We start from the raw sequence: 18,634 nt of genomic DNA on the forward strand, positions 1-18,634 counted from the left end.
ATCTCGCAGATGCTTGAGCTCAGCACTCTAAATGAAACCCAGCTGAATGTAAAACCATTCACAAACAAAAGCCAAATGGAAAAGAAAGCCGCGGCGCTCGCTGAGTGTTCAGCTTCGAGTCAAAGTGCTACGTGACTTTAAAAAGCTCAGACAGTTATGAAATATTATCGCTTTCTGTGAGCAGCCCTCTCCAACTTCAGCACTGTTTCCATAGAAATACACACACGCACAAACAACGCTCAAGTACAAAGAGCTCACGGGGGCTTATTTGACACAGCTTTCGGCCAATGAAAATCTGATCTGAGCACTAGAGGCCTGAAGCAGCATCCGATCAGTGTTCATAAACTAAAGGTAGCTCTGACTGAGCCGGAAGCAACACAGGTTCTCTGTCTGCCAGTCCGCTAACATATCAGAGCTCTCATGCTCTGTTTTGATTTAGAGCTCTGGCCAAAACCTCATGCACCAAGAGCAATTTAGTCAAGCGGAATTCATGACCAGACATAGATGAAATACGAAACTAGATTGTGACATTTCACAAAATAAACTGTGAGTGCTATGGTGATTGCCAGGGCATTGTTATGCAGTTGCTAAGGGTTCTCACTCTTTTCCTGAGGTGTTCTGCATTCACATGCAGTTGCTAAGGTGTTTTGGGTAGTTAGAAAGTGGTTACTTTAAATGGCCCGTTTCAAAAGAGGCTAACCCAAGTCTCTATGATATTCTATTTCACTTTGACTTTGTCATTTTCACATTCTGATCTTGAGTTATGGATCAAGTCCTGCCTTCAGATGAATAATGTTAATTTAAGCATTATATTACCACTGCATTATAGCGAAGAAGGACTTTCTTACTTTGTCTACGTTGTGTATCAGAAATATTGCGTATTTCTATTTCTCTGCATTACAACAGGCAATGTATGTATTATCAGATGAGTTTGATATTTCATATAGAATGAATGCGAGCAATGTAATACATTTATAGTTTAATGTATTTGTATTTGAATTTGTATTGAAGCTGAATGATTAATATGTGGTTTTTTTAGATTAGTTGTGCTTGTTGTGTACAGGTCTTAAGGTGGCTGAACTGACAAGGTTTTCAAATGTCAGAGAAATTATGAAAAAAATAAAAATAAAATAGTTTACACACAGAGCATTGATGCATGAGAGGAACTGTTGTTTCTATGCTGGGCTCCTGCTGTGAACAGGCTGCCTCTCATTGGTTCATTAGGACCGTGAATATGCGGGCGGTAAAGCAGCGTGGGGGCGGGAAAGCGCTTATCAGCTCCCCTGGCACAACACATTTTCCTGAATAGTCTCAGTGGTATAGAAAGATCAGTTCACACCAGCTTCCTGTTGTCTGAACCAGATATCTGCATTCATATTGCCAAGATCAGCTGTCTCAGTCTGTATATGCATACATTTTATATGGTATAGGCATTTCATCCACATGGAGCCAGTGTTTTGGGAGACTGAAACCAATATTATTTTTTTTTTAAACCGGGTCCCAGGGTAAATCTGAAAACGCTACCCTTGTGTTTTCGTGTGGACAGCGAATCCGTATGTTTTCTGAAATGATGATGTCATCAGCCCACGTCTCGCCCCTAGCAGACTCCGCTATGTCACCTAACAGCAAACATGAACAAACACTGAACAACTGTCTTTTTATTAACTAACGTTAACACAGATTTATGAATGTATTGTTCCATGGTCGTTTGTATACCACGCTTAAGGTTTATGCGCATAGCCCAAGTCGTCTTCTCCGTTTTTATTGTATCTCTGTGGCAGAATTACAGTGCCACTTGCTGGTCTGGCATGTATTCTACGTCGTTTTGTTTCGGTTTTCATGTTTTTTTGTGGACGCAGATATTAGAGACGAAAAAAAAAAAAAGATTGGATAGGGATTCGTGTAGACATGGCCTTATAATGCTGATTTGTTGCTCATGCATTACAATAGTTAAGACCATGTTAAAGGAAGAGATTATTATTATTATTATTATTATTATTATTATTTTTATTATTATTATTATATATTTTTCAAAATAGTATTTTTTAATGTGCTTATATTATACAGTATTAAATTATATTATATTATATTATATTATATTATAAACTGTAGTTTGAGCTGCATGATATATATATATATATATATATATATATTATAGCTATAGCTACACATCTCTGTGGGTGTGCAAGCCCTATCAGATATATATCAGACATATTTCTGACAATCAGAGCACAATGTCTTCTCTCTCCACAGGAAGAGCCTTACGTGATGTTCAAGAAGTCAGATAAGCCTCTATACGGTAACGATCGCTTCGAGGGCTACTGCATCGACCTGCTGCGAGAGCTGGCTGCCATCCTGGGCTTCACCTACGAAATACGACTGGTGGAGGATGGCAAGTACGGAGCGCAGGAAGAGAGCACGGGCCAGTGGAACGGCATGATCCGAGAACTGATGGACCATGTGAGTCAGACTCCACAATCCAAATATTGTTTTGATTGCACTCAGTGTTTCCGCTCTGTACAACCCTGCAAGGTTTAGTGAAATTGGCTCCCTTTCGAATCATCAATATGAATATGTATAGATTTGGTCACCCCCTGCCCACACCAAAGATGTTAGAATAAAAAATTAAAAAAATAAAAATAAAAATAAAAGAAGAGTTTATTGAATAGCAATTCAAAGAAATCAAACATAATTACACACAAGTTTTGTGAGAAATAATGCTCATTAATTTTGACTAATTATATTTATTCCTTGATGTTTCCCTAAACTGATTAGTCTGATTTATTTCTCAGTACTATCAAAGCCATTAAAGCAAATTGTATTTCTTTCATACAGCAATACATAAAGTGCATCAAAATTAGTGCATCTCAACAAAGCTAGATTTACTGCATTTATTTAAACAAAAAAAAAATAATTGGAAAATCAAAAAAATATTCTGAAATATATTAATTACAAAAATATAAATAACTTTTGAAAATTTAAATATTATAAAATATTGAAATTTAAAATGTTTTATGTACATATTTAAATATATTTTACATAATTTACTCCTGTTTACTATGTCACATGATCCTTCAGTTATCATTCTAAAATGCAGATTATCTGCTCAAGAATAAATTCATATAATTATTAATGTTGGAAACAGACAACACACACACACATAACATAACATAAAACACACACATAAAATAAAAAAAAATATTATTATTAAATGCTACACTGCATTTGTATACATTTCTTTGAATATCCTTCCATATTAAAACTACTTCTTTGAATTCAAATTGGAATTTTGCCTCATGCTTGCTGCCTCGATTCAAATTTAATTACATTTTTAAGAAATTGTAGTGTAATTTACAAGGCGTTCCTAATTCAATTCAGGATGGTGCAGAATCCTGACGCATTCCCACCATGCTGCAGAAGGGACTTGTCAAGATTATACAATGAAAGGAGATGCTCTCAGTGAGGAAACAGATATGAAAATAAGATTAGCAGTGCGTGTGTGCGTGCATAGCAGATGGTACGAAATGCTATAAAATAAAACTCAAGCACATACTGCCGAGAGGACACAAAGTGAAAAATCTGGCATTAGTTTCCCCCCATAGAGCTTATCAAGCACACATACTTTCACAAACACACACATTCAGATGAAAACACTGCCCTTCGACATCCTCATTAGATTCCACAAAAAAAAAAAAAAAAAATAGGAATAAACACATTGTTGAGAAGAGTGCTGCACTCCCAATATTCAATAGTATCCATTGCTCCAACATATCTCTTAGTCACTGTTCCTCAATTGGTCTTGGACAGATCGTGTGGTGTGAAGGGTGTGTGTGTTGTTGTAACATTCCCCAGCAACATTGTACCACCCCACTCCACAAGATGAGAGCAGGACAGACTGTAATTGGCCTTGACAAGCTTTCAGAGCAGTCTGGAGTTTGCAGTTTGCCCGTACATTGATGTGTTAGAGATAAAAATATCTTGTCAAAGGACTTTAGAAGAAAAAAAAAGGAAGGTAGCGAGACAACATCTGCTCACTTCTGGCATTAATTTGCCCCCTCTGGGAATAATTATAGACAATCCAATAATTCTAGATGGAAGCCTTTATTTTGACTGAAATTATACCAATTGTAACAGTAAATGTAGTGAAATTGAGCTAAATGTCAGTTTTAGGGGCACAGCCATCTTAGCTGGTGTCAGCCGTTCGACAGCAGACCCTCCATCAGTTCTGGAGCAGGAATAACGGCCTTATCGTTTCAGTATGGATGTTTCGTTGAAGAATTATCATGTTGAAATCGTACCGGGTATAATCTCAGATTTACAATCAAACTTAGTCAAACAATGAATCCACAGTACTAGGCTTGAAAATGTGGCCTTTAAATCTTAAGTCATATGTCTTTAAAGGGGTCATATGATGTAATCTAAATTTTTCTTTTCTCTTTGGAGTGTTACAAGCTCTTGGTACATAAAGAAGATCTGTAAAGTTGCAAAGACTAAAGTCTCAAATCCAAAGAGATATTCTTTATCAAAGTTAAGACTCTGCCACGCTCCCATAAAACGGCTCATTCAAACACACACATATCTACATCACGATGTGGAAATATTTGCGAATTGCCACTAGGGATGGGCATTTTCCGCAAATATTGCATGCAAATATTTGAGCTCACAAAAAACAAATATTCGAATATTCGTTTATTTAAATTAAGTTTAATGAGACAGACGTTATTTTTCAGCAACATTTAATGTTTCCGTCATTTTGAACAAGCTTACACACAATAAACTTGAACATTACACATCGTGTTTTGTAAATTAAAACCTTTAACAACGCGTGCAAACAAACAAAAGTACAGATTAAAAGCAAAAAAAAAAAAAAAAAAAAAAAAGTGAACAAAGAAAAAACGTAAAGCAGCCTGCAGCAATTGGGCTATTGTAGAACGTAGCCTACACTTAACTTTGAAACTGTCAGCAATTTATTTATTTTTTTTTGTGCTTTTTTTCTATTGTTTTTCATGTTCTTGTTAAGAAATACGGGCATGTAAACTTGATCGGAGGAAAGTCGGCTCCTTATCTGTTAACAATAAGGCCGGCCGCGTTGAAAACACGCTCTGACGGCACAGATGTTGTCGGGACTCACAAATAACGGTGTGCTAAACGAATAAGTTTTGTGAAGCACCTCGTGTTTTCGTTTCACCACTGATTGGGATCCTCATCTGGTGGAATACATGGCTCCAGCAAGAACTGTTCCCACTCGTCTCGGCTGGACTCTCTGTAATCATCGCTGAAGAACTGGCTCAGCCTTTTCCGATGAGTGGGCATTGCATCCTCTTCATCGTTGGTGGCGGCGGCTGCATCCGCACCACTCGCATTAAGGAAAATAATGTTCTGATAAAGTAAAAAAAAAAATTAAAAATAATTCTTACTTCTCTCATGTTTTCATCGAGAAACCTGAGATGTTTGTGCCGAGGGTCTAGGGCAGACGCGACAAGAACTAAACATTCAGCTTCATCCTTTCCCTTAACAACATTGAAGACTCTGCCAAGATGAAGGGACAGCGTGATCATAGCTGTATATGGATTGCCGTTTTGAAAAAAAAATTGTAGCAGAGCTACTGAAAGTGATTTTTTTTGTGCTGCAAATCCATTTATCCTGAAATTTCTGTGTCTTCATGGAGAGAGTGTGTCATTGTTGCTTAGCAATGGCAGATGCCTCAGGAGCGCTTCTGCCCAAGCGCTTTGGAAAGAAGGAGAAAGCTAATATGCTAGTAACATACATGCTAATGAACAACTAGTTAATTGTGAAAATTTGGCCCTCAAAACAAATCTAAAAACAATGTATTAACACCAAACGCCTGTGAAATACACCTGTAAAAAGCTGAATTGTTGCTTGACATCTGTAAACAACTTATTATGGGATGTTTACACTGGACATGAATGAAGCATCACATCTCAGTTTCTCCCATTATAAACAATTAAGCTGCCTGCACCGCAAGCAGAACAGATTATATGCAGTAGTTTTCTGCTTGCAGTTAGATTTTTTTTTTCTTGCTGAGAATGTACAGTGCTATAAACAGTACAGCAGAATCTCTAGCAGTTGACACATTTCAGCCCTCACATGGTATATACAGTCACACTCCTCACTGATATGCAAAGAAGACATGGTTTTGACTATTGCAGCTGTGGATCTCACAGTGATGACAACATCATGCAACCACACACACAATAATAATTTGAAATCATGATGAGTAGCATTTGTGTAGTTAGGGGCCTTTTTAAGCGTAAGAAACAAGTCAGTTGCCTAGAGCATTATTATCTTCCTTCCGAGGCAGCAGCCAATATAAATGGAGGATCTTAAGTGACTGATCTGGAACGCTCTAGATAGACTGCAATTTGTTTAGGCTAAAATGATCAGCATAATTATAGTGTCTACCCTTTGCAATATTATTTGCATTGGGAGTGTGCCTATTATGCCTTAAAATGCTTTGCTTGCATGTAAATTACAATTTTTTTTTTTTTCAATCTGTAGTGTCTCAATGTGTCCCCCAACATAATTTGTATGAAGTGATTTTAAATATAGACAACTTTTTATGATTACAATGGGAGTGATCTAGTTCGTTGTGTATGATGTTGCTTACTTGAAGTGAATACACAGTATACGGCCCAAATGGGAAAGTGAAATATTTTCAGTTGTTTTAATAGCAAATACACTGGTTTAAAAAAAAAAAAATGCACATTACTTTTTTGTTTCCAGGAAGTAATCTGCTTCTGTAATGAGCATTATTTCTTATCCTTTACCCTAGAAACTTGGAAACAAATAGATATTAGCAAGGAAATGGTCCTTCACGCTCTCATAACTATTTAACATTTTGACAAATTGGTTTCATTTACACATATTTCAAACAGTCTGTCTATTCCTGTGACAGTGAAGTGTAGAGGGGGACATTCTTGTCTTTTTTTTCTAAAACTTGTTTAGTAAGAAAGAATTTGTACAAATTCACCACTAGTTCTTCAAAACATAAAATATAGATGTTTTTGTATCAGTGAAATCACACAAATTCAAGACAAATTTTTCAAAACATGAAATAGTTGCATAAAATTGTGCGCAATTACCAATTGGTCAAAATGTAAAATGTTATTTTTATGCAAATGAGTCAAACAAATGTACTACTAATTCATCAAGTGAAATTTTCATATATATATATATATATATATGTATATATATATATATATATATATATATATATATATATATACATATATATATATATAATTATTTTCACCAGTTCACCACCAATTTGTCAAAATGTTAAATAATAACGTTTTCTTAAGAGATCAGGTTGGATGGTCATTAATGAAACAAGCGCAATGCACAAATAAGTCAAAATCAAAATTTTCCATTGACTTTTTGGAAACCGGTGGGCATTTTAAGATATTTTCTTTTACATTAACACAAATGTTTAAAGAATACACCTTTATTTGTTACACTATTTTTAGATCAAACTGACCCTGGAAACATATGCTAAGAGACACAGGCTGTTTGACAGAGAGCCAACAGCGTCAGACCTGTGTTAAAACCTTTAACCCACTTAATTTTCCCTTTTTCATAACTGCTATGTTCATTTTTTTAGTCTAGTTGGGTAGCTGAGAGAGTGGATTCGGTTCAGCGCTCCTCCGGTCCCTTAGACCCCGTAAATCACGAAAGGCTTTAGTAAGTGCTGAAACAGTAGCAGGTAAATCAACAGAGAGAGCGCGAGTCCACGAGAGGGCTTTAAATTTCCTCTTAAATGCTGTGGGGCAGAGTGTGTGATGTGTAAAAGCCCTGTTTTCTTAATTTGATTTCCTCTAAATGCTTCTGCTCGCCCTGATTTACAGCCTATCGCTCTTTTCCCTGTGCTTTATTTGTTGGCAGAAAGCTGATCTTGCAGTGGCACCCCTGGCCATCACGTACGTGCGGGAGAAGGTCATCGACTTTTCCAAACCCTTCATGACGCTGGGGATAAGTATACTGTACCGCAAACCCAACGGCACCAACCCGGGGGTGTTCTCCTTTCTCAACCCCCTGTCCCCCGACATCTGGATGTATATTCTGCTCGCTTACTTGGGTGTCAGTTGTGTGCTGTTTGTCATAGCCAGGTAACATACCAGCCACATATAGACATAACCCCACATCATAACCTTGTCTCATTAACATTCTATGCTAACTGAAACAGTTCACTCTTAGATTTAACTAAAGTGGCCTTAAAGGAACGGTTCTTCCAAAAATAACAATTCGAACATTATTTACTCACCCTCATATCGTTCCAAATCTGAATGACCTCTTTTTTTTCTTCCATGGAGCAAATAAAGTCAGTTCTTCAAAGCAAATGAGCCTGCCAAGATTCAAAGTGACAATAAAAATTGTTTCAAAATTTCAAATCATCATGAAAGATGTCCATGCACTATATTGCAAGTCTTTAGAAAAGCCATACGATAGTTTTGCATGAGGAAAAAATGCATAGTATACAATAGAACAAGTGGTGTGTGGACTATTATGCTCTTATGTTGCTTCTTATTTTTGGAGCTTAACAGCCCTAACCTCTATCCATTTTAGTTGAAAAATAAAATTATTCTATGGACATGGACCAAAATGAGTAAATTATGTCTTAACTGTCCGATCCTGTTCCTGGAGGGCCACTGTCCTGCAGAGCCAGCTCCAGTACACTTGCCTGGAAGTTTCTAATGAGCCTGACCTTGACAATCTTCAGGTGTGTTAAATTAGGGTTGGAGCTCAACTCTGCAGGACAACAGATCTCCAGGAACAGGTTTGGACACCCCTGACTTTGGTTAACTATTCCTTTAAGAATCCCGAATGCCACTCTCCCAATATTTACGTGATGAAACATCATGAGGTTCAGCTCAGTCGTTTCATGGGAAAATTATAGACATATGAAATACCTGCAGGTGTGAAAATGAGATAACTAAGAGTTAAAAAAGAAAAGGGGAGAAAGAAGCACACACACATAGCAAACCCACTAGAGAGGAGCTATAAAGGTTGCTTTGGTCTTCCTGTCTTGACGAAGAGGAGCTACAGTATGTGCCTCTCATCAGATAATGCACAGTAGCACAAACCATAAAAGTAAAAATGCAAAATCACAGTTTCAAGACAGTATGTATGTGAAAGACAGAAAATAGGTTTGTGGGAGTGTTCAAGCGTGCGTGAGAGTGAGATTGAGGCATTTTTCTGGTGTGAAACGCAACCTCCCCCATCCCTCGCTGTCCCTACTGTGTCTATTTTGTATACTTTTCTTTTCTGATTGGGTTTTTCCACATCCTGCTTCACATTTCCTTTGGAAAACTGAGATTCCATTCTATGTAATTTTACGTAAATGTATATTCACATTTTCCAAAATTGGTAGAATCCAAATAATTTTACAGTTGGTTGAAGACACTAACAACTTTGAAATCCTTGGGCAGCAGTGAACACTTGAAAAACTGCTTGTGTGATAAGCTCTTGTTTTGGAGACTTAGAATAAAACCCCAGATACTGTAGTAAATAGCCTTTATCCTAAAGATTTGCTGTTTAAATGAGGTAAAATTAAGTTATGGAATCAAGTCATTTTTAGGACTTAATTTATGGATGTAGCACTTTATTGTTTTTAGTAAGTAGACTTTACAGACTAATTATCCATTAATTACAGGATATTCTGGGTTAAGTGCAAGTTAATATGTTGATTAGAAAATAATTACGACTCGTAACTCAGTTTGCAAAGATCAAGAACAAAAATATAGCCGCAAGCAGCAGTTAGCAGCTGTGTAAAGAAACTACTCTAAAAGAGTAGAATGGGCCTTTTCATATATGTTCATAGCTTCCAAATAGATTATTTTATACCTGATAGGGCTCAGTATTTCAAAGCACAACATTGACATCTTTCAGTTCATATTTTCCCTCAATGCTCCCAAACTGACAGATGTACAGTAGGATGCCTTTTTTTGCACTCAGTAGTCAAAAACTGCATACTGTACGTCTCTCTATATGCAGGATGTACAAATTTTGTACAATTCTGTATACGAAAGGTATAGTTGTGCCATTGTGATTAAATACATAAATAAATAGAAGTGAAACATGTGCACATATTAATTGTTCTAAATGCATTTAGAAAATGAAAGTTAATCTTGAATATTTATGTCAGCCTTACTAGTCTTACATTTAATTTATTTACAAAATACCTAATGTAAAAATACCTATTTACATTTAGCAAAAAGCTGAAATTCATTGCATGACCCGTTCATGAGAAGAATAAGATTTTAAAGGCTTTACATAAATGTTAAATACTGGAGAGAGAAAGAAAGAGAGAGAGAGAGAGAGAGCAAAAAAAAAAGAAAAAAAAGAAAAGAATTGTTTGATCCATAGGGAAAAATTGTTTTTACATGTAAAAAGTCTGTCTTGAATGTTGCAAATTAAACTACAACCATACATCCCATAATTACATTTTTTTTTTATTTTTCTTTATAGACCAAGAATGTTCCTTTAAATTTGTACTATGGTGCATTCTACGAATAAATCACTGCGATCGATTTTAAACGCATTGGTACATTCCATTGGTCTTCATTTGAAGCATGGTGGGGGGAAATCCAAAGAAAAGGCCTTATTTTAACCCTAAAACTCTTGGGTTGACCGCATTCAACTTGGCTAGCCCAAGAGTTTTATGGTTAATGCACTTGTGCTTTATAAATGTTACTGGCAATATGATCACACACTTTTCTAACAAGCTACAACTGTCATCTAAGTTGGTTCAGAATATGCACCTTTTACCTTTTAACTGGATTAATGTTAATGCTGGGTAAGTGTTCACCTTTCCAATTCTCAACTAGAGCACAAATAACAAGTACACAGTTAAACAGCATGCTTTAACAGAAACACACAGCAGACAAGACCCAACACAAGGTAGCATTACTGTGTTTATGTGTTCGTCTCTTTGTACACATTTCTTTATGTGTGCATGTGCAACTGCTTTCGTATGTGCACTTTAAAGCAGTATATGCAGCAAACATGTCTGCGTGTGAGAGCGAAAGACGGAGCGAGAGAGAAAGAGATCACAGAGTGACATAATGGGGACTGGTGGAGGGTTTCCTAGGGCTTATTCTCACCATGCAGTATTTAGAAACCTTCCTTCTGGGCACAGTATGAAAGTCAAATGCATATCAGCAGTTGTTTTTGTTCCTGTTGTTTTCCTCTCCTTAAAGTTAATTCTCTTTTCCGCGAAAGCAGGTGATAAAACAGCCGAGGACGTCTCAATTGTACATGGGTTACACTTACTGTGCTTATGACACTGGTTCTTGCCAAGTGTTGCCTTGATGCTGTAAATCATGCAGCTGATGCAATACTCAAATGCTGCTTCTGATTCTAATGCTTCAAATAAATCAGTCTTTTTTTAGTTTTATCTGATCCTGGTACGTGTAAAACCATATTCCTATCAAAGGCAAGCTTATCTCACTGTTTCTTAATATACATATATACTGCATGTTTATAGTATATTATTTATAGATTCAAGTTTGCAACCAGTTTTGGAACAAATGCGAGAAAGTGTCATTCTGGACCAGATTTTCTCCATTGAACATTGGTTGGTTTGTGAACAGTAGATTAGCAATGTGGAAAATAAGCGAGATTCATAAAGCCTGAAAATATGTTGAAAAGCCGTTTCAGATGAACTTCTCTATTAATTCAGTATTATTATCATATACATTGTTCGCCTACATCTTTAAGTTTTTGAAAACCTTACATTTTAGATGCCGCACTGTCATAAAAGCTATCACTGAGGTAATACCTTTTCAAAAGGTACTAATATGTACTATTAAGATGCTAATGTGTACACCTTAGGAATAAATAAATAAATTTAAGGTACAACAATTTGATTCCATGTTAACTTGATTCTTGTATCTTCTGAAGAAAATATGCATAGGTAATATACTACCTATGGTATAAATAGTGCATGGCTTTGTTACAATACTAATATATGTTAAGAGTGAAAAATGTTCTTAGCTCTTCTTAAGGCCCGTTCACACCAAGAACGATAACTATAAAGATAACTATAAAGATAACGATATTAGCGTCCACACCAGTGAACGTTATTGTCTGTGTGTTCTAAGCGGACGAGCGTCTGCTGCTTTAAATTCTCGAGCTCATTACATCAGGATTGATTCTGATTGGTTGGCAGTGTTTTTATTGGTCATCAGAAAAAAAAAAGATCGTTCTGAAAGTGATTCTAACGATATTGTTTCTTATTGCCTTTATCGTTATAGTTGTAGTGTGGACTCTGCTATTCTTTAATATTGAGAACGATTTTTAGAACTATATCTTTATCGTTATCTTCATAGTTTTCGTGCTTGGTGTGAATGAGCCTTAAATGAGTTGCTGTGCACTTGCCATAATGTTCTGGGTGTTTGCTAGGAGGGTTCTTATTGGTCCAAGTTAAAAGAACCACTGTGGCATAGGTCCCTGGATAGGGCTCTAGTTCCTTCAATCTTACTCTATGATCTAAGATTTTTTTTTTTTTTTTTTTTTTTTATCGTCTGCCAGGCGAAAATCATAAATCGAATTGCTTAGATTATTAATAGCACACCTCTCCTCAACGGGCAGAATGATTTAATGTATTGTTCATCTCTGTAGCAAATGGTGCTGGACGAGTTATACACCAGAGTTTAATTCTAAGAGTTAGGAGTTTGTTCAAATCCCTTAACAAGTGTGAGCACTATTTGTAGTTGTGTTTGCCATAGAAAACATCACTAATGAACTATTGCCCTTATTGCAGTGAGAAAATCAAGGCATGCGAAAGGAAAGATGAGTGCTCCTCACAAGATGAGTAATGCCTTCACCAGTCAGGGCAAGTGCTTATCAGATCCTGCTCATTTCCAGGTGGAATATGCTTCTAAATGGGCTGCACTTAGGATGATTTAACAGACTGCTGTGTTGGGCTGACTAGATAATTAACTCCAAGTCTGGGAGGGAAGAGGATGGAAAGAAAGCACTGGAAAAAAAAATAATGATATAAATATATATGAATAGTTTGGTTCCAAAATGCGATAAACACCAGTCTCCCTTTTTTGCAGAATGCAATATATCTGCTCAGCCAATCACGGCGCACCATTCCATGCACTCTTTCAAATTGATTAACTGGATTTATTACATAAATAAAAAAAATAAAAATCATGGATTTATTGCATTTAAAAAATAATAATAATAATAAAATAAAAAATGACCTGAGAAGTAAAAAGATGTAAGATAAGACATTTTCTTGTTATAACCATAAACATTAAAACATTGTTTATTAACAATTATTTATGTTTATACAAATTAGGTGAGCTTTAGTAAACTTTATTCAACATTAATGTTTGTTTGTTTGATCTCGCAGATGTCTATTGTATTTAATTATATATTAATGTTTGCAACCATTTCTACTTCTGTAATCTGCTGAGAGAAACAAATGCAAGATAATATAATCCTGGACCTGATATCAACAATGATAGGAATAGGTGTTACATATAAGAATGGAAAGTGAGATTTTTTGAAAAAGATGTTGAAGAGCCAGTAAGATGAAAATTCTATGCTTCCTATCACTGTTTATAAGTCCTGTACATTAGGTTTAAATCCATCCAAGGTTAAAAAACATTGTCATTTTGTCAAAATATCATTTTAAAATTACCTCAATTCTCAGAGATCCCCAAACGGTCCGCGCGAAGCTGTTCAGAAGATTCAGTTTCCTTAAACCCCACCTTTCGGTAGCATACTGTGTTCTGATTGGTCAACTGACATAGTTTTGATTGGTTGTTCCGCACACAACTTCACGGTAAACAATGCGTTAGGATCTTTTTGGGGTGAATTATGTCTTATTCCTCTCATCGGGAACCAAACAGTAAAATAAAAAATTTGAACAGTCTCGCTCGTTTTTCTTCTGTGTGTGTGTATTCAAGCCGCGTGCTTCAGTTTGAATCTGAATAGCGCGTTTAGCGCATTCAGGGTGTGGTCACATTAGAAATAACGAAGGGAGACATGAAAAACAGACATCGCGTTGTTTTCATATGGATTACTTTATCACAGAATATCTGTTAGCAGCACTTGTTACACTTCATTTTAATGACGTGTTTGTAAATGAAGATCAGTGCAGACAAAGGCTGCAGACAGCACACATACTGATAAGATGCACAGGAGAAAACAAACAAATAACTTCATAATCATTCTTCGCGTTGTGATTCGGAGATGCTCGTTGGTCTAAATAAAGTTGGTAATGAACCCTCTTTTATTGCCAAACGCTTTGAAAATCCCGCCTTGTACTCACCAAGATTAGAAAAGCAGTCATCAGTGAAATGTTGTGAACACAACAAAAGGGATTTGTTGTACTGCTCTGGTATTGTGGTGAAAATGAATTTTAGCCATCGGTTCTTTTGATTTTCATTCTTTGGCAGTGAAAATAAAACAACCTTGCCTTTACAATTAAAAACACACTGTCTCCTCGACATGATGCTATCACACCAACCAGAGCGTCTGTGTGGGGGGGTGGGGCAGTTCAGAGTACCGTTTCTCCCAAGACGGTAGGCGAAGATTATTATGCAAAGTGCTCCTAGTGACGTACATAGAGATTGGCAAAAGATTTGAAATCTATAACGACTCGTTTCAGCGATTCAGAGTCGACTCCTTACTTTAGAAGCCAATAACTTTATAAATCGTGTACTTTTTGGTTTAATTACTTTGCACATTGTTTACACTGATGGACAGCTACATCATACACTGTAATACAGCTAATTTTTGATTTCCCATCTGTGTGGCTCTTTAAAAAGCCATATCAGAGTAATGCATGAAATGCTGAAAATAGGGGATGAGGGGTTAAAGAAAAAAAGCACCTACTTTATAATAAGTGTTGTTAATTACTATGTAGCCAACCACCAATCCTGTCCTTAACCTTAACCTTACCCATTGCCCACCTCAATAGCAGCAAAACTTATGCAATTCAACATGAACACAATATGAACACGGTAGCTAACAACTGTTTTGTACAATTAAAATGTATAAATTCATGTTTTTCCAGAATTCAGTGACGTTAAATAATATTCTTTTTGACTTGAATAAAACAAGGACAAACTGTTATAGCTTAGAGAAAATTTAAATTGAAAAGAGGTCATGCTCGGCACTGAAATTCTACAGGAAAACTAGAGGATAACTCTTAAGACCGAAAACCCAGTAAGACTATGCTGAACAAGCAGTCAGTCTTTGAAATCTATGGTAGTGCATTGATTAGCAATGCATCCTTGTGTAGCATCCTTATTGAATTGTATGTCAGCTCCACAACATGACCTACACCCATGTTCTGGATGCTAAATGCAGCTACACGGCAACACTATTTAAATATGTCAGTCTTCCAGATCTGACATGACTGCTATCAGGAGCGTTATCGGTCCTGTGCACAATGACTTTCTGAAAAAAAAAGACCATTGTTCTTTCACGAGGCATCAATGTTTCCTCAGCCTTCGTTTATCTCTTCATGTTGACCTTGCTCAAAATTTTCTCTCTGCGGCACAGATGACCGGAGATAACAGAAGGTCAGTATAATTGGATCAAACTGACAGCTAACGGGCGACTGATGCTTCCCGTAGCAGCAGGTTAAGCCGCGTCTCATGCAGACCGGGGCTGTTTGTCGCCTCTCTTCTCCGCTGGCACGCTCCAGCCGATGACAGCCATCCATGCTAGATTTGCCGTTATAATTAGCTTTACAGAACATGATTGTGTGAACTTGCACAACGACCCTTAGCACGAAAGGTCTGGGGCAGCAGTTTTTTTGTTTGATTTTAGTTTGTGTGTACTCACTCTTGCATCACAAATAGCGAATAAATGCTAAATATATAACTGCTTCTTTAGCTATTTAAAAAACACATCGATCAATTTAGATTGCACCAGCACTTGATGAATTTTACTCATAGACTCGTTGTGAAATGTTATGTACTCTACTATTAGTCTCTGAAAGTCAATAATTTCTGTTTCCATTGTAGTGTTCTGATGGAGAAGGAAAAAATAACTGAGACAAATAATTTCCTTGGTGTTAGATTGCTCAACTCTTGAAAAACCTGTGGATGCTTTTTTATTCCACTACTTCAGCACAAACAGAATTGGGTCACAATGCTTAATTGTCACCCAATCAACCTTTACTAATGTAATGTCACTTATATTTAGCTGGAGTAAATGGGAAGTCTCAATGTGGGAGAGAGATAGCACACTACGAGGGATTGGGGGTGTGGAGATGATGGAATTGACTAGATCTTCTGAATTGGCCATCTAAATGAATCCTTTTAAATGGATATTCTGGATTAACTACAAGTTTGACGGCATCCGAAGCTTTCAGTTACAAAAAAAAAGAAAAAAAAAAAGAAAAAAAAAAAAGGGTCATTATATTCCAGGGCTTATGTCTCATGTACTTTCTGAGTGCATGTATTTAGCTGTTTTTTATTTAATGCTAAGAAATAAGGTACAGTGACTAACACATAAATGCATAATCAATCATGTACATTTTGTGCACAGATTAAATTGCTTATAAATTATATAACACATGACAAAATAATCCATAGGCTCAGTCTCAGCAGCTTTGGAATTTATTGAAGTCCATGAATTGGGTCCCACTTTATATTAAGTGTCCTTAATACCTGTGTAAGTACACATTGGTACATAGTATCTACAGCACTAATGTTTGTGTAACTACACATATGTAACAACACACTGAATGGTATGTGTAAGTGCAAATGTGTAACAAGACATTGGTAACAACAATTTTTGGAAATGAAAGTACAACTGTGCATCATGTAAATACTCTGATGTTACACAGCAGCGGCCAGTAAGTTTACATATACATTTTGTATTTAAAATACAAATTGTGGTTGGTGTCCAGAATGTTAAACTTTATATTGTGGACAGTTCCTGAGGAGTTATCATGTAAGTACACTGGTATTGCAGTGGTGCACCAACTCCAACTCGAGATCCAACTCCTCCTACGTTACATATCCCTAAACCTACCCATCTCCACCCCCTGGATCTAATGGTTCCAGTTACTCTTTACATATTGTTGTTACAAAATGTAGTTATATAATTCCTGTTACAGGAGTACTTACTGAAGTTAAATAAAAAGTGTTGTTACCAATATCCTGTTACACATTTGTACACAAACCATCCTGAGGGTTGTTACATGTTTGTAGTTGCAAAAATGTTACAGCTGCAGATACTACAGTATGTACAAATGTGTACTTACACTGTGGTTACATACCACGTACACATTCAGTTTCTATGTTAATACACAAGTATCAGGGAAACAATAATATAAAGTGGGACCAAACATTGTCATACAGTTTAGTCCAATGTTTGCACTTAACATGTGCTTTGATGTAGTTGGAGATGTATCAGTTTTTGTATATGTGAGATGAGAAAACTGCTGTCAGTACAATTGCTTCATTATTACCAATGTACAGGATTGTGCTGCAGAAAATATTGCTAATTAATAAAACCCATTCCTAAACTCTCATCTTTATAGTAAAACCAATAGCATCAATTTGCAGTGACCATGTTTTTTTTTTTTTTTTTTTTTTTTTTTTTTGGAAACGTTTGTGTGTGTGGCATATTTTGCATCTTAATACTTATTGTTCTATTAAGGGGTTAGTTTACCCAAAAACGAAAAGTCCGTCATCATGTATTAAACCCAAAGTTGTGCCAAACCTGTATGAGGTTAGTCAGTTAGGAACAGCAACTATTTGGTTATCCACGTTCATCAAAAGAAACTCATGCAGACTTGGAACAACTTGAGGGTGAGTAAATGATTGCAGACTTTTTGATTTTTATGTGATCTGTCCTTTAAAGTTCTGTCTAGTAACTCCACTGGGACCTGGGCCATGGCTCATAAAATCGGAAATTTCTTGTCTTTTACTTACTATTATTATTATTATTATTATTATTATTTCATTTTTTTTAATAGTTTAATTTAATTTACAGTGGGTTGCTCTCAGACATTCATAATTATGATTGCCTTTGATATGAATATGTTATTTGGGAGTTTCTGGAATGCAAAAAAGGAACTGAAATGAAAATACACTGCTCTAACCAAAAAGTTACTATCACAATATTAACTTATTTATTTGTTACAATAAAGAAGAGAGAGAGGGGGAAAAATACATTTAAACCATCTGTGAAATAAGACGGAGATTAATTCTTCAAGATAACTTTTTTTTTTTTTTTTTTTTTTTTACAAAATCCAGATATCTAATAAACTGAAACTGATGGTTGTGCTAACTTGTCTCTTTCTCCTTGTGTCTCTGTAGGAAGACCTGACTTTCCTTCATGTTCTCTTCTATGTAACACAAGTTGAACTAAAATGTATCTGTGTGTTCTGTGTTACTTGCCACAGGTTTAGCCCCTACGAATGGTATAACCCCCACCCATGCAACCCCGACTCGGACGTGGTGGAAAACAATTTCACCCTGCTAAATAGTTTCTGGTTCGGAGTTGGAGCTCTCATGCAGCAAGGTAGACGCCTCTGCCTGCCCCCCTTAGCACACATCCCACTCTTTTGCTGGGGGTCCCAACTTGCTCTTGTCAGGCCCACTATGATGCATGGGTGCCTCTGTGCATGTAGTTC

The 18,634-nt window shown here is 36.3% G+C and overlaps 1 protein-coding gene across 1 annotated transcript in view; it reads left to right on the forward strand.

Moving 5' to 3' along the window:
- The window catches only part of LOC127974662 (glutamate receptor ionotropic, kainate 2), a 192,828-nt gene that overhangs the window by 133,612 nt on the left and 40,582 nt on the right, over positions 1–18,634 (forward strand). Inside the window, exons 11-13 of the mRNA XM_052578097.1 lie at positions 2,254–2,460; positions 7,903–8,126; positions 18,404–18,522. Of these exons, the coding sequence (XP_052434057.1) occupies positions 2,254–2,460; positions 7,903–8,126; positions 18,404–18,522 (550 nt within the window). The remainder of the gene's footprint in view (positions 1–2,253; positions 2,461–7,902; positions 8,127–18,403; positions 18,523–18,634) is intronic.

Source organism: Carassius gibelio, chromosome B16 (assembly GCF_023724105.1).
Source record: "Carassius gibelio isolate Cgi1373 ecotype wild population from Czech Republic chromosome B16, carGib1.2-hapl.c, whole genome shotgun sequence".
NCBI lineage: Eukaryota > Metazoa > Chordata > Actinopteri > Cypriniformes > Cyprinidae > Carassius > Carassius gibelio.